Source organism: Schistocerca cancellata, chromosome 4 (assembly GCF_023864275.1).
Source record: "Schistocerca cancellata isolate TAMUIC-IGC-003103 chromosome 4, iqSchCanc2.1, whole genome shotgun sequence".
Taxonomy (NCBI): Eukaryota; Metazoa; Arthropoda; class Insecta; order Orthoptera; family Acrididae; genus Schistocerca; species Schistocerca cancellata.
The window spans coordinates 471,679,597-471,705,864 of record NC_064629.1 but is presented as its reverse complement, the minus strand read 5'-3'; the positions used below and the strand labels follow the sequence as shown (position 1 = coordinate 471,705,864).

General features: G+C 44.7%; 1 protein-coding gene across 1 annotated transcript in view; it reads left to right on the top strand.

The window, feature by feature from the left end:
* LOC126184265 (serine/arginine repetitive matrix protein 1-like) overlaps nt 1-26,268 on the top strand; it is a 334,704-nt gene that overhangs the window by 32,838 nt on the left and 275,598 nt on the right. Inside the window, exon 2 of the mRNA XM_049926638.1 lies at nt 14,280-14,427. Coding sequence (XP_049782595.1) covers nt 14,280-14,427 — 148 coding nt within the window. The remainder of the gene's footprint in view (nt 1-14,279; nt 14,428-26,268) is intronic.

The window sequence follows — 26,268 nt, the reverse complement described above, 5'->3', positions numbered from 1 at the left end:
TTATTGGCACTACACACGCTGGTAGATGACGTTCACCGGGCATTCGCCATACCCACATCCTGCCATCGGATCGCCACATTGTGTACCGTGATTTGTCACTACACACAACGTTTTTCCACTGTTCAATCGTCCAATGTTTACGCTCCTTACACCAAGCGAGACGTCGTTTGACATTTACCGGCGTGATGTGTGATGTGTGGCGCAGCCGCTCTACTATGAAATCCAAGTTTTCTCACCTCCCGCCTGTCATAATACTTGCAGTGGATCCTGATACAGTTTGGAATTCCTGTATGATTGTCTGCATAGATACCTGTCTATTACTCATTACGACCCTTCTTCAACTGTCGGCGGTCTGTGTCAGTCAACAGACGAGGTCGGCCTGTACGCTTTTGTGCTGTTTCCACGTTTCCACTTCACTATCACATCGGAAACAGTGGACCTAGGGATGTTTAGGAGTGTGGAAATCTCGCGTACAGACATATAAGATAAGTGACACCCAATCACTTGACAACGTTCGAAGTTCGCGAGTTCCGCGGTGCTCCCCATTCTGCCCTCTCACGATGTCTAATGACTACTGAGGTCGCTGATATTGAGTACCTGGCAGTAGGTGGCAGCTCAATGTACCTAATATGAAAAACGTATGTTTTTAGGGTGTCTGTATACTTTTGATCACATAGTGTAGGTCTCAATACGGAAAATGCTTTTATGTACTGTCTACATCTATAAAAGTGTATATTTCATTATCACTTACTGCTGAATAACAATAAGAGTTTTGCGCAATAGCATCAGTCGTACTTGTCCATTCATGCACACATACATACATACGCGCACACACACACGCACACACACACACACACACACACACACACACACACACACACACACACACAACGTTCTGAAATACCTGCTAAAGAAACTGCCTACACTATACTTCTCCATTCTGTTCTGGAGTATTGCTGCATAGTTTTGGATCTTTACCTCATAGGATTGAAAGAGAATATCGAAAAAGTTCAAAGAAAGGCAGCTAGTTTTATCTTATCGCGGAATAGGGGAGGGAGTATAACCGATATGATACGTGAGCTGTATTGGCAGTTGGTAACACAAAGAACTAAATCTCTTCACGAAATTTAAATCATAATCTATCTCCTCCGAATGCTAAAGTATTTTGCTGACTCTCACATACTCACGGGGAGACGGCTATCGCAATGAAGTAAGATAAATCAGAAATCGCACGGAAAGCTTTACGTTAGGTGTGGCCAAGATTTCGGCTTGCGGTCCATGCCGCAGCCCGAGTGCCTAAGCGCTCAGCCTTGCTTCACATCCTCCCACCCCCGGGCGCCATTCCGCGCTGTCTGGGCGTGTGGAGAGGGAAGAGGGGAAAACAGCGAAAGCACCGCATTTAAACGACAGTGCAGTCGTACTGCATACGACTTGGTTTTGTATTTCACATTTCCCAACAAGATAGATCACAAACAAGTTTTCAGTACTAATTAATTATTTTTGGCGCGCAAAAGATAGAATATAGTTTTTGTCTAGTACAAACTGTCGGCATTCGCACAGACGCAGACAATTTCTCAGAGTTTCACAATCCATTTGCTACGCAATAGTGACTCATTTAGTTCCATAACTGAAAAATGGTCTTTCATACAAATATGTTGATCGAAATGTTAGCACTCTTGGAGCCTCATTATGGAGACCTCGAAAATTGTACTTGAGAAAAGCGATGCACACTTCCTGGACAGTTTTAACGTACAAATATTTGTAATTAAACTGGAATTACCTTGCAGTTCAATCAGTTACATCTTCACATGCACAGGAGCACCTTCAACTGAACGACAGGCAGGCCCACGAATATCAAAGGACGGAAAGCAGGGAGGAAGGAAGATTATAATTTAACGTCTCGTCGACAACGAGGTCGTTAGAGGAGCAGCACGAGTTCAATTTAGGGAGGATAATGGAGGAAATCAGCGTGCTGTCTCCTCTCAAAGTAACTATCTCGACATTTGCCTACGGGAGAAATATTGCGTTGGCAGTAGTCCCATTATCCGTCCCAGTTCACGCAGAAAAGTGAGTGTGCTCTCAAGTCCGCGCCGAGATGTCGAAGAGGCAGAGCCAAGTTTGTCGGCTGCCCCATCCGGCCTCCCACTTTGACGACCGACGCCGTGTCCCAGGACAATGACAAGCCTCGAGAATAGACACAACTGCTGAAATTAATGCTGTCGATGACCGTTACCCGATTCTACGGAAGATGCGTCGCCACAACATCCTACATCCGGTACGTCGTATCCACACAAGAGAGAGGCGACCACATCAATTAAAAGCGTCCGTCGTATCCACACAAGAGAGAGGCGACCACATCAATTAAAAGCGTCCGGAGTTCAACCAGGGTGAAGAGAGCGAAACAAACCCTGTTCCAGATGCAGACGGCTTCGTCAAAGCGAAGAAAACCAGTAGGCGAGGCACTCTCTCCGGCGGGGCTCACAAATCGCTCCCAAGCGTTAGACATGGAACCAGAAGTCGCGGCAAAGGAAGCACGATCTGGGCCGATTGTCGTTAGATATGAGAAGGATGATGACGAGCTCCACAGGTTCCTCATAGAACTCGTCGGCAACAAGACCTTCACCGTCAAGTGCGCTGGTACGGACCGCTACAGGGTTACCTTAAAAGTCGTTTCAGACATCAGGACAGTCACAGCAGCCTTCTCTGCGCTGGAGATGCAATTTTACCCATACTCGTCCCCGACAGACAAGGTGATTACCGCGGTAGCACCTGGAAGACCTGGGTTATGCATACAGCCCGTACTCCGTCTCAAAACTTCCAACACCGAGAACACATCATGAGGCGCCGCCTGTTCTCATCCTAGGGAGCGACATCCCTCTCAAGCGAGGCGTCTAACACATTACGAGGACTGCTACATAGTATATTGCGGCAAACGAATCTTTCAAGGAAGGATCTTCATCTTTTTATCTCCACAGAAGACGTGTTGAATGAGTGACGTGTGGTTGGATTTTACCTGCAGATGTTGTGTTCGACTTCATACACAACGGTAAGGAGAGGAGGGCCACAGAGGTGTGTGGCAACTGTCGTAGGAAATCTGGACTGGTGCAGAAATGTTTAGTAAACAACTGACACACCGAACAGAAGATTTACTTCACGTACGAAGACTCATTACAAATGATGCAACAAGAAGTAGAGTCCAACTATCAATGTCATAAGGAAGAAGCACAATCGAAGGTGTCGTAGCCTAGTGGATTCAAACGCTGCCGCAGGCCACCCTACATTATGGTGGCGGAGCGCTGGTAGTCCAAAGCCACGGGAGCCATTGGTCAGCAGACGTGCTCCATTGGGTCTGCCGGATCCCACACGAGCGCTATCGGTGTAGGACGGAAACTTGCGATTCCGTTGCCAGTTGTGATGCGCCGACAGGATGGTATCGATACGTCGTAACACATCCCTAGCACCCCCCCCCCCCCCCCGAATTTTCTCACGATCGTCATGTAGTAGGGGGAGGGGGGCTGGATGCAGGTGGCATTGAGGAGATGGGAGCAAACACTAAGGCTGAAACTGAGCTAGCCGGCCGCTGTGGCCGAGCGGTTCTAGGCGCTTCAGTCCGGAACCGCGCGACTGCTACGGTCGCAGGTTCGAATCCTTCCTCGGACTTGGATGTGTGTGATGTCCTTAGGTTAGTTAGGTTTAAGTAGTTCTAAGTTCTAGGGGACTGATGACCTCAGATGTTAAGTCCCATAGTGCTCAGAGTCATTTGAATTTGAAACTGAGATCCCGCCAGCGCCCTGGCATTCGACTTCGTACCCAACAGAAGAAGTGTATATTGTTCCTTATGTTATGAATCATACCAATTCTAGCAGCTGTTGTGATCTTCCATGATAACCCATAGCAGCCAACAGTATAAAACCCTGTTGCTGGTCCAGTATAGGGCTCAAAAACACATAATGTAACGTAATCCTGTACCAAAACTGTCTCGGGATTTACATGACACAGGAACATAGTTAATAATTAGTTGTGATCGCCACCTAGACTGTCACAAATAGCAAATGCCTCGTATGAAAAATTACACACAGGAGAGTCATTTTCCACAGTTCTAATCTGCATATCAGCAAAAGCAAGTATAACATACTGACTGGATTTTAGCATTCTTCTTCGCATATACTAATTTCTTCTAATCTTGGCCATTTTTCCGACATATTGTCCTCTAAAAACGTACATGAACATGGTTGTTCGTCACTGCGATTCGCAGCGTCCTCCGTCTGTGACAACCAGCAAACAGTAGGCGCGAATAGGAAAGTCTCAAACGCTAATATCTCGAAAACAGGTAAAACGACTCTCTGATTTGATGTCTTAACTTAAAGATATTTCTTCGAAGGCATGGATGGCGTCATCCGATACCAGTAGTAAAAGGCACTTCTTTTCTTATTTCATGGAAAAATTACTGCAACGTGAAAAGTGATGTGGAAAGTGTAATGAAACATCTACAAATGTATAAGACATGAAATGGTGTAAACTAACAAAAAGGCAGTTCCATTTTAAGACGTAAAATTCGAACACAAAGCAAGTTTCAGATATAGAAAACTGAGTTGTTACTGCCATCTAGCATAATTAATATCACTAATGTGACTATCCTGAGTGAAAATAAAATACATACAGCGAAGTGTGATTGTCGTAAGGATAGTGTCTATGACAACTATGATAATCATTTGTCATATTGTTTGTACTGGTTTGCCTGACTGCGTTACGAGAGAGGTTACATGTACATACGGCAACCAGTGTAATTTGTTGAAGTATACACATATAACATCATTGGTGTCTATGAGTCTCATTCGAAGGAAATTTCACTTCTCTTCAAAAGATTCTCTCAGCACGGCATATTAGTTCCTCCTTCACACGTCCGCGAAATTGCCACAACGAGAAAATCTGAGAAATTAGAGCTAATACAAGGTTCAACGGTAATCACTCTTCCCACGTCCCATTCATGAATGGAACGGGGAAGGGGAAACAGATAGTGATAAAAGAAGTAGGTGTAGAAATAAGAGTAGATGTAGACGTTGCTAGTGCTCTTATCAGATGGAAAACCTTTCACCCACCACTGACGCACGATAGGGCGATACGGTCTTCAGCAAGGCAATAAAAGTTAGTGCCAGCTTGTAAGCTAAACGAAAAATGATTGGTGTAAAGAACGGCCCCCTATCGGTCAACTGTTCTCAGTATACGTTACCGTACCCTTTGTCGTAACTCCCTCCTCTCTTGAAAGAAGAGCGGCACAAACTTAGTCGTCTTGTATAACTCTCTCTACATGAAGTCCTGCACCCCAGTAGTAACATAATGTTCTTCTGGGACTTGCAGCAAAAGCAAATAACAACGCTACAAGCCTATTCTTTCGTAACAGCAAAAATTATTAGTCAGGATCTTTCGTTATCTTTACCTAGATTCCAAATCTATGGTTTGAAATTGTTGCCATGTCTAGTACGAACAAAAGGAAGTATAACGACTGTGACAGATTCACCTGCCAGCAATTTGACAATGGCCCTCCATTATCATAAATATTGTAAATAATTACTCGATACCATTCAACAAAAAACTGTCTACACAAGTTATTTCCTCTCGATCTACATCTACATCTATACTTTGCGAAGCACTGTGAAGTGCGTGCTGGAGGGTACATTCCACTGTACCAGTTATTAGGGATTTTCCCGTTTCATTCATGTATGGAGTGCTGGAAAAATGATTTTTTAAATAGCTCTCTGAGTGCCGAAGTTAGTCTGATCTTATCCTCACGATCCCTATTGGAGCGATATATAGGAGGTTGTAATATTTCCTAGAGTCATCATTTAAAGCCGGTTCTTAAAACTTTGCCAGTCGACTTTTTCGGGACAGTTTCCGCCTACCTTCATGATGATGATGATGATGATGATGATGTTTGGTTTGTGGGGCGCTCAACTGCGTGGTTATCAGCGTCCGTACAATTTCCCAACCTTTGCTCAGTCCAATTTCGCCACTTTCCTGGATGATGATGAAATGATGAGGACAACACAAACACCCAGTCATCTCGAGGCAGGTGAAAATCCCTGACCCCGCCGGGAATCGAACCCGGGACCCCGGGCTCGGGAAGCGAGAACGCTACCGCGAGACGACGAGCGGCGGACCGCCTACCTTCAAGAGACTGTCAGTTCAGCTCTTTCAACATCTCAGTGAAATTCTCCCGCGGATCAAACAAACCTGTGACCATTCGTGCTGCCATTCTCTGTATACGCTCAATACCTTCTGCTAGTCCTGTTTGGTACTGGTCCCACACGCTTGAGTAATTTTCTACAATGGGTCACACGAGTAATTTGTAAGTAATCTCCTTTGTAGATTTACTGCTTTTCCCCAGTATTCTACCAATAAATCGAACTCTTCTACTTGCGTTACTCACGATTGAGTCTATGTGATCGTTCCACTTCAAGTTCCTACTACGTGTTACACCCAGGTATTTTTATGAGTTTACAGATTCCAGCTCTGACACAACAACATTATATTAATAGGATTCTATGTTTCTTTTTCGTTTTTTGAAGAGCGCAATTTCACATTTTTGAACACTTCATGCAACTTGCCAATCATTGTACCTCTTTGAAATCTTATCAGTCTGACTGTATATTTGCACAACTTCGTTCAGACTGTACTTCGCTGTAGATAACTGCAGCAACTGCGAAAAGTCTGAGGTCACTATTAATATTGTCCGCAACATCATTAATGTAAAACATGAACAGCAACACTCTTCGCTCTCTATGACTCTCCATCTAAGATAAAATGATGCGTCCTCCCTACTAAGAAGTCTTTAATCCAGTCACACATTACGTCTGATACCCTATATATTATCGTACTTTTTATAAAAAAAATGGTTCAAATGGCTCTGAGCACTATGGGACTTAACATCTATGGTCATCAGTCCCCTAGAACTTAGAACTACTTAAACCTAACTAACCTAAGGACAGCACACAACACCCAGCCATCACGAGGCAGAGAAAATCCCTGACCCCGCCGGGAATCGAACCCGGGAACCCGGGCGTGGAAAGCGAGAACGCTACCGCACGACCGTACTTTTTATAATAAGAGCAGGTGTAGTCTCACAAAAACAAAACCTGTTCTCTAAAATATCCTGCTGTGTGTTATGGACAGACGAAGCAATCAAATTGCAACGCCACCGATTTCTGTGTGGTAGATTCGTACAGCACTACAGTTTTAACTAAGTAATACTTTCTGTCTCCCCAAATCATTGCTGTTGATGTGATTTTCCGCTAAATGATGAAACCTACATAGGTCTACACAGCGGCAGCACATCAAAATACATTCTCGACGACAAAGAGAAACTGGCTACTAACGGCGTAAAGCGATGGAAGGCTATTAGAATATCTCTGACTCGAATAATTCTGAAAATGGTTGCCTGTTATTTAAGTTGCTACGTTTCTGTCTCAAGAACTACGCGGTAAATACTCAGTGTAACAAGAACGCACAAAGAAGCGAGGACACGACGTCGTATTTTCGGTAGTCTCGATTAGACCTGATTTCTGCTCCTCTGTTCTAGTTTACTGTCATAAACAACTCAACTCAGAGCCTTCGCCCTGTATGAGCAGAAGTCTGAATCCCTGGAACAGCAAACAACGTGTCTTACTTCCTGTGCTTACAGCACCTCTGGCGCTGCGATTGCTTTAATTCCTTTTTACCCACACGACGTTGGCGAAGCGGAAGAGAAAGTTCCAGGAACTCGGTGGCCGGCGAGTATATCCAAACAGCGGCAAGCTGTTTACCGAAAATCGTGAGCGCGTTCGATATGCAATACACTGTTTCGCATCGCGAGGGAGAAAATCCCATCATATCGTCTCAAAACTTGTTTGCAGCTATATTTACATATAACACTAGATCCGTCCACAGAACTTTCCCCGTTTTTACGCCATACCCTACACACAAACAATAAAAATGTACTTAAAGGGCATATACCGAGCAAGGTAGTACTACCGTTAAGACCCTGGACTCTCATTCGGGAGGAGAGAGGCTCAGGTACCTCGGCCACCCAGATTTCCATTTTCGTTGTTTCCAACTTTGAGTCATCAAACAATAATATGCCTGCCATAACAATTATTAACGTTGTGTTTAAATATGCGTTTAGTTTCGAACGCATCAAACCGGTTTGCTGCATTCATTTAAAACGACTGACCTGGTCGTTAGTGTAAGAACCCTTACAGAGCAAAAATAGATATAACTACGGATATTTTTAAATCTGCAGCGAATTTTAAGCATCATTTCATAGAACAAAAAACACACTCGAAGATTTTCAACGCAAATTGTAAGAGAAAACTATATTTTGTCAAGATTTTAGTAATAACAGTTTTTGTACGCAGCACATAAAGGCTACATGGCCTTGTAGTCTCATATGAAAATAAAATACAGGGACGATAAACTGTAAAGTATATACTTCTCAGGATAAGTGTCCTACAGTAGCAAGCTGTGCTTGAAATTTAAAGTTTCCATTTTATTTTACAACACAGGCACGGAGATTAAAAATGCCATTTTAGAACAATACAACTCTAAACACTAGTTTGTTATTTCTCATTTTACGTTACGTTAGCATTTCTCTCTTCTTAACCATCGTGGTACGACAAAAGACTGTACCAGCACTTTTCATAATCTCTGTCAGTGCTAGAATTACAGTGGATATCTCACCTAAATTCTAAACTTTGTTGTATTTATGAAATAATATGAGAGAAAAACATTAAGCCTCTGTCAGGTCAGAAAAAAGAAACAGTTTCAGAAGAGCATGTGGCACGTTAGATTCTGTACACGCTGTTGGAAGAAGGTTTTTTTCATAATTTACCCAAAATGAAAACTCTAACCATTTCTGATTGATTAAGGTGAGGTTGAAGGGAAATAAAAATTTATAATTTAAAATAAAATTTCATAAGACCAATTAACTACTGCTTTGGCTGCTAAACAGATACAAGCACATAACATAGAGAGAAAATAAGTGTAATAACAAAAAACCTTATATACTTGTACATTGTTAACTGTTGTGGCATCTTCTAGTGATTACGCAAACGTGTCATCTTGCCTAGCTTTCATTCTGGCTTTCGTTGCTACTGTCAGTGTGTTTTCCATTTCCACCATCCGTCTACCTTCTCACAATAGGTGTCGGCAGCTTCCACTCCCAATCGCATCGGCATACTCTTCTCGTTTCAACCTACTTCTTCTGTTTCGTAGTCTTGCCGATCTCAGGCAGGTGTGAAGAATGTTTATCCACTAATAGTTCAAGTAATTCTTCTCATAGCACTTAACTATTGTTATTTCCCTCCCTGGAAGATAGTATTCTTGTGCGATTCGTTTCTGACTTCACTCACATATTTGGTGCTCTGGTGCCCCAATTTCCCTCACATTCACGTAAAGCTTTGCCTTTTATCTGTATTCCGTGGAGATAAGGTAGGAAATGAAAATGAAGGAAGATAAAGTGGAGTTTAGCGTCCAGTCCACGACGAGGTCATTGAAGACGGATCAAATCTGTGATAGGACAAGTAAGGGGAAGGAAGTCATTCATATCCTATACAACTAAATCATCCTAGCATTCAATTAATGGACACACCTAAATTTGAGTTGCTGGATCAAATCTGTGATAGGACAAGTAAGGGGAAGGAAGTCATTCATATCCTATATAACTAAATCATCCTAGCATTCAATTAATGGACACACCTAAATTTGAGTTGCTGGACAACCCTCAACTTAAACCCTCTCCTTTCGACCTGAGTTCAGTGCCTTTATCACTGTTTCACCTCGCTCTGTAATATAAAAATAGACCATGTCATAAAATGAAGTCTTTCATTTGTTCTATCGGACCCATGCATGACACACTTTGCCTTGTTTGTGCAGCTGGCAGAAGTTGATTCACTCTTCTTCCCTTGTTTAGAATTTTCCATGTGTGATGCTATTAAAGTGTGAAAAGTTTCTCGGTTTTAGCTGTAGACGATGTTGACCTCCGAATGACGCCCTCCTTAACCAGTAAGGTGATACATATACACAACGCGTTTTAGCAAGGAGACCTGACGTCACCGAAAAACGTTCTGTATACCTCTATGGGCCTCAGAAACACTAGTTTTTGCGCCCTATGCAGAGGTTTTTTCTTCCTTTTTATCCAATTTGTGCGCCCACGTGATAGCTCCAAGACCGGCGTAGCAAAAAACTATACCATTTTGATACGTTGTCACACATTTTATCAGTATATGGAAATTTAGTTCGTGACCTTTGTTGCCCTTTGGAAAATTTAGGCTATTTGATCGAGATAATTTTGTTTTCCATCCAGCAGGGCGCCTAGATATCTTCGCATTTCTTTCTTCGTGGTTGTCTCTCATCTCACTCTCAGCATGACTCCAAATTTTTGACAGCTTTCATTTAAGCAGTTACTTATATATAGTCTGTTGTTGAAGGAACTTAGTTATATCTACACCGGTGACTATTAAAATTGTAACGCTATGAAGGCGGCATGGAACAAACTTCAACTTGATATGCCTGGATGGTTAATATTTCAGCACAAAATCACAAAATAGATTGGAGTAATCACTACACTGTGTATGCAGGGGGTTTAGCTACTCCTATTTCAGGCTTCTAAGGGTTATAGAGGGACCTTAGTAGACAAAATTTGCATAAGGAATCAGATCCGGAAATTTACCGTTTGGATATAAGTCTGAAGATCGAGTTACTTTCGTATCTCATATGCGCAGCATCATGTACAAGAAAAAATTACGCAGTTGGATTCTCACTCAGAAATCGAGTTTAAAGTTTCTTTTTCGTGGGAAGATAGTGTTATGCCTTATGCAGGAGGGAGGAATGTTACCACGACGATCAGAATTCGACAACGTCAGTACCGTCATCCATCGAGATTACGCGTTTTCGCCGGTAATTTGGACAGTAACCATTACATATCCTATGTGTTAATGGCAATACTGTAGCTCTGAACTCTCTGTGGCGATATCTGTCAACAAGGTAAAGTTTCTCTAGTTTTCTCACCCACTGAAAACATCTGGTCATGGGCTTCCGAGAGACAGGCATACCAGCACTTACCACACACTTCGATTGATGAAGTCTAGCTTTGAGTTGATGTAGTAAGGAATGACGTACCCTTATCCTAGTTCAATACGACACGGTGCACAGTCGGCTTGGCGCCAATGTTGTTGCTAGAGGTGGCAGCTCTGATTACTAAACACCGCATCCTGTACACCTACAAACTCACTCGCATATTCTCCTTACTATTCTGTATACTCGTAAGTACAACATTAAATTTCGTTTTTGGTCAGCCTTCCTGGTGCTGCAGCATTAATGGCCGCCTAGTGTAGGACCATATCAATACTACCCTCTAAGTTCGTACTGAAGTCTATTACTGTCAGGATTAAGAGGACGTACGCATAAGTTGCCATCGCTTTTATAGAAGTTACATGCTTGAATCTTACCAGCAGGGAGCAAAATTTTCACAAGTACTTCTGTTGAACTTTCTCATCGTTATGTCTTGGAACTACCATCTTTATTCCAGCGCGGACGAGACCATGTCAACTTAATTTTCTCCAGCACTGTTTCCTCTGGACGCACACCAACTATATGCTCTAAATTGTTCTTTACTAAGTTTTTCCCACTGCTGTTTTTACTTTCTCTTCTTAATAATTGTTTACTCATCTGTCTATAATTATAAAAGTATCAAACTTCTCCGTTCGCTACAACGCTCCTGACAGAAGTTTCTGTTCATCCGCGTCTCTACTTTCAAGATATTTACCGCTTTACTCCAACAAATTTCACTGTTATTGGCGCTGCCATCGTTTGAACATCCTGTACTGAGCTCACCAATGCAAAAACATTGTCGTCAACATCATAATCCATTCCTAGTAGTGCTGGTGACCTTGGCAATACACGTAAGGGACCCCATTTCGCTTTCTTAACGTGTGGACACTTTCTTTTGATTCAAGTTCTCTGCCCTTTACTTTTTCCGATATTTCGAGGAAGATATGACAGTTCGTTGCTGTACCATCTTTAACTGCCCATGTTTTGAGTTCCTTACGTACACATCCATTTGATAGTGTTGGATCGATATTAGTGTCAAACCCAAACTTTTGTGGAAAGACGGACTCATACAATTGTTTACTTGTTAACCTAAAACGCAGATCTGGAGATTTAGCATTTGCATCAAATGCGCTTATATGATTTGTTTCCTTGTTTATCTTTGAAAAGATCAATGTTTTTTCGTGATATGGCAGAATATCATAATTGTACTGAAATGGGACATCCTTCATTACGTATCTGTGCTGCTTATATAGTCTGCATGTTTGTGAAACTGTTGCTCAATCGTATTACCTCTTCATAAGACTTAACCCTCATGAGTAATAATGCGAGGGTTAATCAAAAAGTTTTAATTGTCACCTCGAGAAAAGTCAAGAATGTTGTTGAAAACTGGTCTCCTTTTCCACTATAGACTTGATTGTGATAAGCCGGTCTTTGAGCATGAGGGCCCTCAATTCTTTTGTCATTCCTGGCTCATCACAGAGAGATGGTTTGCCACTTCGTTATTAGTCATTTTGACTTGCTGACCTAACTACAAGCGCTTGCACCACCTAAGAGGTGTGTCATATAACGGAATATTGTTGTCGTACTCTTCCAACAATCCAACATGGATTGTTGCAGCGCTGTCCCTTTTCAAAAGCCGAAAACGAATTACCGCGTGATACTCAACTGTATCAATGGGCTGTGTCATTTTGTAGCTCGATACTAAGAAGAACAATGAGGTCCACATCTACAACACTAGAGGGATATATGACTTTTATTACCCATTATTAAAGCTGACAAAAAGAAGTTCAATATTTATCAACAAAAATCTTTGATCATTTGCCTAATAACATAAAATGTCTGACAGGTACCAACGCAAATTTTAAATGTAACCTAAAATCATTTCTCTTGGACATCTCCTACTATCCCATGGATGAATTTCTAATTAAAACCTGGTAGCCTGCAAAAACTGGTAGAGACTTAAAAGAATTGTTTATAAGTGTAGCTGTATGAACGGGAATTAGAAATGTTGATGCTAATCGTATATCCAGGCAGCAGTGGTAACACCCGTTCCCATCAGATCACCGAAGTTAGGCGCTGTCGAGCTGGGCTAACACTTGGATGGGTGACCATCTAGTCTGCCCAGTGCTATATGCAAGCGGGATACTTGTGATGCAAACTGAGTAGCAACCTGATTGAGAAGTAGCGGCTCCGGTCTCGTAAACCGACATACGACCGGGAGAGCGGTGTGCTGACCACGTGCCGTTGGGTCTTCATGGCCTGTTCCGGGGTAGTTTAGTGTCATATATACATATCCCATAAACTGACTTGTTTCTCATAATTTCGAGCCGGCCGCGGTGGTCTAGCGGTTCTGGCGCTGCAGTCCGGAACCGCGGGACTTCTACGGTCGCAGGTTCGAATCCTGTCTCGGGCATGGGTGTGTGTGATGTCCTTAGGTTAGTTAGGTTTAAGTAGTTCTAAGTTCTAGGGGACTTATGACCTAAGATGTTGAGTCCCATAGTGCTCAGAGCCATTTGAGCCATCATAATTTCGATAAAAATGATGTATGGAACATGTTACTTACTAACTGACTAACTACCTAACTGTGGCACGTGAAACGTTGACTGTCTGCACGACTCGGCTGCGATCAAATTCGCTGATACCTCGCGTCATGCTCATTCTGGGCTCGAATGCACATATACAGTAAGCACATGTTCTGATGAAATGACAGCACCTCACACGCCATACTATTCTGCTTTCCATGTCGGCTTAAGCGCTCTCTCTGTCAGTCGACCCCCAAATCACTCTGTCTCTCCCTCTCCCTCTCTCTCTCTCTCTCTCACACACACTCTCTCTCTCTCTCTCTCTCTCTCTCTCTCTCTCTCTCACTCTCTCTCTCTCTCACACACTCTCTCTCTCTCTCTCTCTCTCTCTCACTCTCTCTCTCTCTCTCTCTCTCTCTCTAACACCCAACAGCCAACAGCTACAGCCACGCTAACTGTTCATGAGTGTACTTTAAACAGTCACCATTGTTATTATTAAATAACTATTTTTCTAACATTAAATTTTAGCTTACTTTCAGAATGCTAACCGTTAAAGGTACTGGCACTTTCGCTAACTATTACTAGTTCCTGCCATGGCGCAGCCTAATGTAGCAGAATTCTGAGAGGGATCTATTTTCTGTATGCTTTCTAAGTAGAATGTTTCTTTTTTTTCAGAATAACTTTGTTAACGCTACAATACATATTCCCAGTAATATGTCTGCTGGTGACGTATACTATGATTGTGTACATGGTGTGGAATCGAGCCCAGCCTGGTGAGGAATACCACCTTAGGGAAGTACGCGCGCTGAACGCCCGAAGGAAGGTAAGGAACCACTTTAGACAGCTCAAACACCTTTTTGCTCATACCTGCTGTGACTCTCCTTGATATTCAGTTATACAGGGTGGTTCATTGATCGTGACCGGGCCAAATATCTCTCGAAATAAGCGTCAAACGAAAAAACTACAAAGAACGAAACTGGCCTAGCTTGAAGGGGGAAACCAGATGGCGCTATGGTTGGCCCGCTAGATGGCGCTGCCATAGGTCGAACATATTCGTGTAGTACGTAAAGAAATATGAATGTTTTAGTTGGACCACTTTTTTTCGCTTTGTGATAGATGGCGCTGTAATAGTCGCAAACATATGGCTCACAATTTTAGACGAACAGTTGGTAACAGGAAGGTTTTTTAAATTAAAATACACAACGTAGGTACATTTGAACATTTTATTTCGGTTGTTCCAATGTGATACATGTGCCTTTGTGAACTTATCATTTCTGAGAACGCATGCTGTTACAGCGTGATTACCTGTGAATACCACATTAATGCAATAAATGCTCAAAATGATGTCCTTCAACCTCAGCGCATTTGGCAATACGTGTAACGACATTCCTCTCAACAGCGAGTAGTTCGCCTTCCGTAATGTTCGCACATGCATTGACAATGCGCTGACGCATGTTGTCTGGCGTTGTCGGTGGATCACGATAGCAAATATCCTTCAACTTTCCCCACAGAAAGAAATCCGGGGACGACAGATCCGGTGAACGTGCGGGCCATGATACGGTGCTTCGACGACCAATCCACCTGTCATGAAATATGCTATTCAATACCGCTTCAACTGCACGCGAGCTATGTGCCGGACATCCATCATATTGGAAGTACATCGCCATTCTGTCATGCAGTGAAACATCTTGTAGTAACATCGTTAGAACATTATGTAGGAAATCTCCATACATTGCACCATTTAGAGTGCCATCGATAAAATGGGGGCCAATTATCCTTCCTCCCATAATGCCGCACCTTACTCTAACCCGCCAAGGTCGTTGATGTTCCACTTGTCGCAGCCATCGTGGATTTTCCGTTGCCCAATAGTGCATATTTTGCCGGTTTACGTTACCGCTGTTGGTGAATGACGCTTCGTCGCTAAATAGAACGCGTGCAAAAAATCTGTCATCATCCCGTAATTTCTCTTGCGCCCAGTGGCAGAACTCTACACGACGGCCGGCCTGTGTGGCCGAGCGGTTGTAACAGTCTGGAACCTCGCGACCGCTACGGTCGCAGGTTCTAATCCTGCCTCGGGCATGGATGTGTGTGATGTCCTTAGGTTCGTTAGGTTTAAGTAGTTCTAGGGGACTGATGACGTCAGAAGTTAAGTCCCATAGTGCTCAGAGCCATTTGAACCATTTGTACACGACGTTCAAAGTCGTCGCCATGCAATTCCTGGTGCATAGAAATATGGTACGGGTGCAATCGATGCTGATGTAGCATTCTCAACACGGACGTTTCTGAGATTCCCGATTCTCGCGCAATTTGTCTGCTACTGATGTGCGGATTAGCCGCGACAGCAGCTTAAACACCTACTTGGGCATCATCATTTGTTGCAGGTCGTCGTTGACGTTTCACATGTGACTGAACACTTCCTGTTTCCTTAAATACAGTCCGGCGAACGGTCCGGACACTTGGATGATGTCGTCCAGGATACCGAGCAGCATACATAACACACGCCCGTTGGGCATTTTGATCACAATAGCCACACATCAACACGATATCGACCTTTTCCGCAATTGGTAAAGGGTCCATTTAAACACGGGTAATGTATCACGAAGCGAATACCGTCCACACTGGCGGAATGTTACGTGATACCACGTACTTATACGTTTGTGACTATTACATCGTCATCAATCACAAAGCGAAAAAATTGGTCCAACTAAAACATTCATATTTCTTTACGTACTACACGAATATGTAATAAAAATGGGGGTTCATATCTAAAAAAAAAAAACGCAGTTGATATCCGTTTGACCTATGGCGTTCTGGCGCTGCAGTCCGGAACCGCGGGACTGCTACGGTCGCAGGTTCGAATCCTGCCTCGGGCATGGGTGTGTGTGGTGTCCTTAGGTTAGTTAGGTTTAAGTAGTTCTAAGTTCTAGGGGACTTATGACCTAAGATGTTGGGTCCCATAGTGCTCAGAGCCATTTGAACCATTTTTTTTTTTTTACCTATGGCAGCGCCATCTAGCGGGCCAACCATAGTGCCATCTGATTTCCCCCTTCAAGCTAGACGAGTTTCGTTCTTTGTAGTTTCTTCGTCTGATGCTTATTTCGTGAGATATTTGGCCCGGTCACTATCAATGGACGACCCTGTATATGTCGCTATAGCACTTCCTCAATTAGTTTATTAATTACTAGAGACCCAGTCCGGCTTCGCACGGGTGGCATTAAGTACCTACAACCACTTGACTTGGCTGGCGTAGCGTACTTTGCTTGCGGGACAAGGATAAAATTATTCAGAGAACAGCGTTAAGTAAGAGAATATCATTACTTTCACATAACTTACGCAATGTAAGCAGCACACGGCAGGAAACTTGTCTGGAGGCACGCATGTTATGTGTTCCACATAGAACTGGCGTTCAAAGTGGTATCTCATAGCAATGGTGGAAGCACATCATGGTGTAAGTAACATGTTTGCAACCAATGTAAATATTGTGTGCGAATTGTGAGTGTCGGTGCATGTGGGAATGATTCAATACGTACCTCAGGCTGATGTGACAGAAATAAAAGTGTGTTAGAGCTTACTTCTTGTGAAGATCAGTACGTATTGCTATGCGTTGTTGAGCATCACTGCCGCAGTTCTTTGTCGTAGACTCTTTGCAGCAGACTTCTTCGCCGTGCCACGCAAAGAATGGTGTCCACACCTAGGTTTGATTCAAGACAAGCAGAAAAATGAAAGCTGAGTTATCTCCTGCGCTGCTGAAAGAACGTACTGCATGTAAATGAAGCTAGGTTGCTGAAGTAGTTTTTCGAAATAATTTTTACTTGGACCATAAACAATAAAACAGCACACATTTTAGATTCGCATGTTTTTTCACTATTCTCGTTTTCAAACGATTGCAGCTAATCCACTGGTTGAAAATATTTGATTATTTCAAATTGTGTCACATCACATAATGAGGTGGTTACCTTTTCGTTATTGGCCATATTTATTAGAATACTTGAAAGTTGGATAACTCACTGCCCGTTGTTCAAAGGATTTGCAGTGAATTAAGAGTGCGATTGCTAACGTGGGGGAAGCAGAAAAACGTTGTCTGACATTGTCGTCATATTTCGAAATGCGTCGCTAGTGGAGATTCGTTTACCCGTCTTCTCCATAATTTTAAAGTGTCCAAATAAATAACAACTTTTGTCCTACGATGCGGAGTATAGTGTTCGCATCTACGTTTGAGTCAAGAAAAGTAGAAAACTGAACGTTGAGTCATATGCAGCATTACTGTGAAACTTCCTTTATATAAACGAAGCAAAGCTGCATCCCATTCCGTGTTTTTTTTTTATTTATGAATTAGGAATAAAACCTCAGGTTTTGGATTCGCATGTTAATTTCGCTATGCAGTTGTTCCGAAACAATTGCAATCAATTGCCGGCCGGAGTAGCCGAGTGGTTCTAGGCGCTACAGTCTGGAACTGCGCGGCCGCTACGGTCGCAGGTTCGAATCCTGCCTTGGGCATGGATGTGTGTGATGTCCTTAGGTTAGTTAGATTCAAGTAGTTCTAAGTTCTAGGGGACTGATGACCATTGCAGTTAAGTCCCATAGTGCTCAGAGCCATTTTTTGCAATCAGTTGGATGTCACTTAAGTGACATGCATGTCGCTAACCAGTTATCAATTCGGGAAATGGGGAGCTACGTAACGTGGAATCCGAGTTACATTTCGCTTCTGGCGAATCTCCACATGAGTGACAGGTGAGTGCTAGGTTAAAATGCAGAATGAGTAAAAGTGACCCAACTGATTTTGGATCCTACAGCTTTTCGGTTTGTAACCAGACGCTTTACCACTTTTTAGTTTTTGTTTATTATTTTATTTTTCTTGTATTACATTCATAAGAAAATCCCATAATGTGTTAATAATGCTAAGATAAAAAGAATTGTCTGTAGCTGGATGCAAACTTACATCCGTCGACTCCATAAACCACGACATGATCCGTTACGCTAGCACTTTTTTCCAGCGGAACCTTCCCGGCACCCAAAGGGAGAGATGGGGACAAAGTGGGCAGAAATCTGGCCACCATGTCCCGTTCCCTCCATCAGGAACCAAGGACAGCGTAGGGAACGCGGAGTAGTAGAGGTTCAGATCTTATATATGAAATTTTTTTTAACATCACCACGCGTAACAGGAAACCGATATCGCGAGGAGGAGGGAGCGTCAGTTCGCACACTCGGTGGGAATATTGATGCATAGTTCCTTGGACCAGAGAATAATCGGTACTAAGAGAGGAAAATGCATGGATCAACTGCTCATTGCTGAAAGACCCCCAGCTCCGGGCTGGGGTAAGAACACGACAGAACAATTAGAGAAAAATTGCCGTATTTGGGAATGCGAACATCTGGACAACGTCGTTTATTAAGGAAGTGCCAAAAATCAAGGGCACTTTTCTCGCCGTCAGGAAACATGTAGTGAATTGCGTTTCCACGAATCAACTTCACGGAGTTCGTCTTCGTTTGTGTGAAATATCCTGAGTCTGGAGAGAGGAGCAGGTGAGGAGGTATCTGATAAAGAGCTGTACACGTAACACTGGCCATCATCAATTGCACCAAGAACCAGACACCTTCAGCCCATCCGCACACGAGGCGATACCCGTCCGTCTCCAGAACATCACAGGTGATACACATTGGGGTGTCTGGAGCGTGAATCCTGTGAAGGCGTGACCGGCATACCTCCTTCCCATTGATCGTAAGGTGCCATCCAGACTGGACGACAGTGGCAAGAGAAGGAGCGCACACCGATCGCGAGACGGCACTCGAATCGACGTGGGGATGCTTCCCCTCACCCACATTCGGTGCACTGTTCTGCTGAAGAAAGCCATACATCGCCCTCCTTAACACCAAGAGCGTTTGCGCCGGCCGCGGTGGTCTAGCGGTTCAGGCGCTCAGTCCGGAACCGCACGACTGCTACGGTCGCAGGTTCGAATCCTGCCTCGGGCATGCATGTGTGTGATGTCCTTAGGTTAGTTGGGTTTAAGTAGTTCTAAGTTCTAGGGGACTGATGACCACAGATGTTAAGTCCCATAGTGCTCAAAACCATTTGAACCATTTAAGAGCGTTTGCAATAGCGCATTACGGACGTAGCTCAGTGCGAGAAGAAAAAGTGGAAGTAAAAGAAGGGCGGAGGGACATCTGAAATCTGGATAGTGGCCGAGAGAGACCGTAGAGCATGGGTCTGCAGCAACAGGCTGGTGAGGCTCATGTGACAACGGCACCACAGCACCATCTGAGAGCTGACGAAAAGGGCTATCACTCCGTCAGGGACATGATACAAGCCTAAACCGTCTCTGCACCGCGGAAGGTAGATGGTCTCGTACCGAATCTTGAACAGCAAGTCGCGGAAAACGCACGAATCCAATGCCGGTAGCATGAAGCGGGCTATGGAGGGCGAAATGGGGAGTGTCTGTAGCATTGAGGAATAAGTGAAGCCCAATATACATTAACATATTCCGTTGCAGAAGATCGAGAGCTCGTAAACGATGATCTTGGAGCCCAGCTCGTAATTGTGAACGTACGAGCCGGCAGTTGAAAGCAGTCGTGCGCAGCCGATCACCCGTGAAATCGAATCCTAAGCATCGGATAGTAGCAGCTACACGCACTGAAGCAGCGCTCTCCTCAGGAAGCCCCGCACCTATATCCATAGCGCTAGATTTGTGGACGTTACGGCCGGTACCAGAAGCTTCGCCGTAGGCTGTAACCCATGCCAAGGATTCCCTGACCTCAGCACTGCTACGAAGAACGAAGAGGAGACCGTCCGCATAAACAGTGCAGCAAAAGACATGGCCACATGGAGACACCCCAAAGAGGCGTTGCCGGAGGCCGCAGAGCAACGGTTCCATGTCGAAAGCATACAACACTGCATATAGCGGGCAGCCTTGATATACCAAACGATAGATCAAGATGGGGGGAGAGAGATGGCCATTGTAGAGTACACGGGACGTCGCTCCGGGAAATAGACGCATTAACGTCGACGCTAGTATCAGGGTATCCCATGTTGCAGAATACCCTTTCCAGGTAGCCGTAATCGACTCGATCGAACGCCTGGCTGAAGTCAAGAGCGGCCAAAAGCCCAGCACACGACGAGCTTGAGCAAGAGTAATTATGATCCATAATGACAGAGGGCAGTGAGGATGTTATTGGTACCACCCAAAAAAGTTTGACGAGGGAAACTATGTACTGGTCGACTGTTTAAGCCATACACCCAACAGCCGAGTAAAGACTTCCGTGTCGCTTTTGAGCAACATTAAATGGCGATAATCACAAATCCGCGATGTACCCCGAGTCTTGTGAAAGGGAATGACGAGAAACCGTCGGGGATTTTCACGATAGGCGATATAAGGTCTCGACGAATTTCCGTCCACACTGGCGCCAGCAGGGGACGAAATTTTCTGTAAAACTCGATCAAACTCTAGAGGGAGGCCGTCAGAGCCGAGCGACTTGTTCATAGAACCCTCCTTGATAGCACTATGGGCTTGGTCCTCCGAGACATCGGCTAGGGGATCCATCTTTGCAGTGATGGCGGGGTGGTGACTTTGTGCAGAGTACAGCGTAGCATAATGTGCATGTAGGGCAGATCCTACAACACCTTATGTATCTGAACGCCGTCCATCATCAGTCGTAAAAACATTAATCTTAGTCTCTGACGGTGTCGCTGTTCCACTATCACGTGGTACGTAGACGGACGATCCAGTACTAACCCATATTGTGTGCGCACCCTGACCATAGCTCCTTCAAGGCGGCGTCGACAGAGGGTCATCAGTTGTGCCTTCACAGGATTCACCATCGCCTGACTCTCTGACGAATGTGGCATCAAAGTACATTCCCGGAGAAGTAGAAATCCTAGGTTCAACGCCCCATCGAAACGACCTCCCTTTCGTAACCAACCAATGCCTTGCAGAGGGTAGGCTTTGTGCTGAGGTCCCACAGGACAGACTGATATGCATCGCGGCGTCGACGATAGGCTATCCATGTGGTATCGATAAACAACTGACAGTCTGTTGAAGTAAGAGAAAGTGTGCTCAGTTTCAATGATCCAAAGCCACGCGACACCTTTTGGCGGCAGAAACTGACGGCACAGATGCAGGCGCCATAGTCAGAGAACACAACGAGCCAGACTGCAGTAACCTGCGTCCCGCCAACAATGTCACGGGAGATATAAACACGATCGAGGAGACTGGATAAATGGCTAGTGAAATGGATAGACCCCAGACGATCTCCATGAACATGTTCCCAAGAGTCCAGAAGCTTGAAGCCCTGGAAAATCGCCGCTAGCGTCGGGCACGGAGAGTGACGCGGCAGTTGGTCTTTGTGCACCCGGGTGGAGTTGAAGTCGCTATAATCAGTGGGTCCTGCCGATCCAGGATGAGATGCGTGACTGCCTCTGAGGAGAAAGTGGAACGTTCGCGGTGGCAGCCTGAACCAGATGACGCATGGACGTTGATTATCCTGAAGGCACCAAACGCGAAAGCCTCACCTTGGACATCCAGGAGACAGGCGACTCCATCAACGAGGATACCGTCACGTAAGAAAATGACCGCCCCACTACCAGTATGAGAAGCGTGGCAGACATGTGTCGTAATGCCACGAAGAACACAAAAGGTTGCAATATGCATCTCCTGAAGGAGGGCAACGTCAACATCCACAACACGTAGCATTTCATGGAGTAAAGCCAGTTTATGGCACATGTTAATGGTATTGGTGCTGACCGTGGCTATGCGATAAGTTTGAAAAGCTGCCATCGCCAGTTAGGTAGGCAATGCAGGCAAGGAGGAAGTATGGGGAGCTCCTGAGTGGGCCTCTATGGAAGGACAGATCACTGACAGGAAGGGAGTCGCCCCTATCTAAGGGGTACCTTCGCCCTGTATGCCTCCAGAACGTCCATCCTCTGCATCAAAGTCGTCCTCCCAGGAGACAGACGTCTCATTGGTCCAATTCAGTGGAACCCTTTCAGAGGTGTGCCTACAGGTAGCGTCAGACACAGAAAGGGGCCAACTGCATCAGACGCAGGAGGGGGACCTTGGTGACTGTAAATGGATTCCGGATATATTGGCGAGAAGAGACATCGCGTTGTCCGATGCCAGAACGTCGGAGGACAGTGTATCATCAGTAGGAGGGCCATCATCTTATGCACACATCCGATGGAGGCAGTCATCAGAAGGCATATGATGCTGTCTCTTTCGTTTCCTCCGTGACCGTTGCTTCCTAACATGTCAGATGGCGGATGGCAGTCGTCCGACATGTGGCCAGATGGCAGAAAAGCGGATGTCGTTACAGCCTCATGATCAACAACCATAATGTCGGGACACACGTCTTGTTGCTGATGACAACCATCGTCCGTTGGTACTTTTGCCAGCGGCCGTGTAGGAGAGACTCATCGAAATGAGTCAAAGGTGGTGCCAACTGATTTAAATTGGGCGTAGCAGGCGGCCCCGCAGCGGGCACGTACGATAGAGGTAACACACTGGTCACCTCAGGGAGAATGACATCTCCGATCGGCGTCTGAACCAATCTGTATCGGAGATGTTCAAAACGGGCATGAGCTTCCTGGCTACAACCTGAAAAAATGAGCAGCTGCCCATCGTACATGACGACAGTCATGCAGCCAGCAATAACCAAGTAAAAAGGGATATGATTCCTCAGTTCAATTTTTATCTGATGGACACCACTGAGAATACGGTAGTTGTCAAAAGTCTTCCACATTTCAGCAACGTGACTGACGACATTGCTGTAAGTTTTAAAGTCAGCTACCACTAAGTCCGACGGAACCTCAAACAGGAGTTCGAACACCCTCAACGTTCAGAGAACAAAACCAGCATGAACAACCACGATAGCTCCTATATGACCATCAGAGTATCAGAACCTGAGACCGTTAGCATGGCAGCGCACAACGCCGGCTCACAGCTCTTTATTCGCTACCTTGATATACACAGTCCTACTAGTAATTGAAAAATGAATCCCGAGGAAATCTTGCGGTGGGAGATTCATTTCGTCCCATATAAACTGTTAGACTTCATATACTTTTGGTCTTGCATGATCCCAAGGATCTCACCACTACCGAAGGCAGACAGCGACCAGTAGATCATCACTCAAGATGCGAAGTGTGTTACGCTTTCCGCTCCCCAAAGTAGCTGCTTGTGATATTCCTGGCTGTGGCCGCTTATCTTGCTAGAAGCTCGCCTTGATGCAGCTTCATATACGTGAAGTAGCATATGGTACAAAAGTGGAGTGAGGTACAAGCAGCAGATGGTATAGTATGTACCATTCCGTGGGAGAATACGCCAGTTGTACCGAACTTGCTTCTGATTGGTCGGCAAATTCGAGTCTTGGGCGCCAAAACGTCTAACTTCTCTTATTAATTATTTATAAACTTACCAATGTATTTAACCCAGTTTTCAGTATGACAGTCTGTCATGGTTACCCTACGAGTCCACCGTTTCCGTTTATTAAATTTCACTAGTTTTGAGAAACACAAGAGTGCTTCGGACACCTTCGGGTAGCTTTGGCGCGCCTGAGAGACAATGTACTTTCGGCTACACTAGTCAGACTGTCTCGGGCGTTCTGAAAGTCCGGTAACCCAACTCCGTTTCGGAAGCTCGGAGGGCCGGACGCGTAAGACTGTTTCGGGCGTTCTTCAGAGCCGGACGTGTATTCCTGTTTCGGAAGGACATGTCGTACTGTATATGGAAGTTGTTAGAAAAGTTACCGTACTATTGAGAAAGCTACGTCAAGTGTTGTGGAAGACAGTGTAAAAAGTGATTTTTTAAAATATAAACGAACAGGATGCATTAATGAGAGGTGTCGCCTACCATCATTGTCAGTACTACAGATCTTGCCCTCTGTAGATACAGAGACTAACCTGGGCAAGTGGCATCCAATAAAAAGCACAATCACAGGTTCAAATTCGAGATGACAGCCTAGCAGCCTCCAACGAAGAAGATCCCACCACTGACGAGCTGTCTTCTGCGCTGGAGACACAACTTTAGAAGACCACAGGTTGGAGGAAAGAACGGTTAGGGACTCTTATTCAATCTCTACAGATCTCTCTATCTTCCAGATCTGACTTCCAGCACGACAACGTAATTTTATATGCTCCTCTCCCGAATTATGACGGCTGTACACTAGGTGGCAATGGCGTCATTTTCACAACAAAACTTTAATTCATCATAATTCAGACAATTTGTACGAAATTCTTATAAATTATATACAGAAACCTTCCTCGTAAATCAGTGTATCAGTTAGTCAAAACCAGATCAAAACCCCCACAGAAGTTTCTGAGATTAGGCTGTACGTGCAGACGAACGCGAGGAGGCATTCAAGTTCTAAGGCCTCCGATTTTTTTTCTAATTAACTACTCACCCGAAATCGATGAAACTGGCATCACTTCTCGACGTAATCGCCCTGCAGACGTACACATTTTTCACAACGCTGACGCCATGATTACATGGCAGCGGCGAAGGCTTCTTTAGGAGTCTGTTTTGACCACTGGAAAATCGCTGAGGCAATAGCAGCACGGCTGGTGAATGTGCGGCCACAGAGAGTGTCTTTCATTGTTGGAAAAAGCCAAAAGTCACTAGGAGCCAGATCAGGTGAGTAGGGAGCACGAGGAATCACTTCAAAGTTGTTATCACGAAGAAACTGTTGCGTAACGTTAGCTCGATGTGCGGGTGTGTTGTCTTGGTGAAACAGCACACGCGCAGCCCTTCCCGGACGTTTTTGTTGCAGTGCAGGAAGGAATTTGTTCTTCAAAACATTTGTTGCCGTAGTGCCCTTTGGAACGCAATGGGTAAGGATTACGCCCTCGCTGTCCCAGAACATGGACACCATCATTTTTTCAGCAGTGGCGGTTACCCGAAATATTTTTGGTGGCAGTGAATATGTGTGCTTCCATTGAGCTGACTGGCGCTTTGTTTCTGGATTGAAAAATGGCATCCACGTCTAATCCATTGTCACAACCTACGAAAAGAAAGTCCCATTTATGCTGTCGTTGCGCGTCAACATTGCTTGGCAACATGTCGTTGCGCGTCAACATTGCTTGGCAACATGCCACACAGGCAGCCATGTGGTCGTCCGTCAGGATTCGTGGCACCCACCTGGATGACACTTTCCGCATTTTCAGGTCGTCATGCAGGATTGTGTGCACAGAACCCACAGAACTGCCAAGTCTGCAGGCGATCTGTTCAACAGTCATTCGGCGATCCCCCAAAACAATTCTCTCCACTTTCTCGATCATGTCGTCAGACCAGCTTGTGCGAGCACAAGGTTGTTTCGGTTTGTTGTCACACGATTTTCTGCCTTCATTAAACTGTCGCACCCACGAACGCACTTTCGACACATCCATAACTCCATCACCACATGTCTCCTTCAACTGTCGATGAATTTCAATTGGTTTCGCACCACACAAATTCAGAAAACGAATGATTGCACTCTGTTCAAGTAAGGAAAACGTCGCCATTTTAAGTATTTAAAACAGTTCTCATTCTCGCCGCTGGCGGTAAAATTCCATCTGCCGTACGGTGCTGCCATCTCTGGGACGTATTGACAATGAATGCAGCCTCATTTTAAAACAATCCACATGTTTCTATCTCTTTTCAGTCCGGAGAAAAAAAATCGGAGGCCTTAGAACTTGAATGCACCT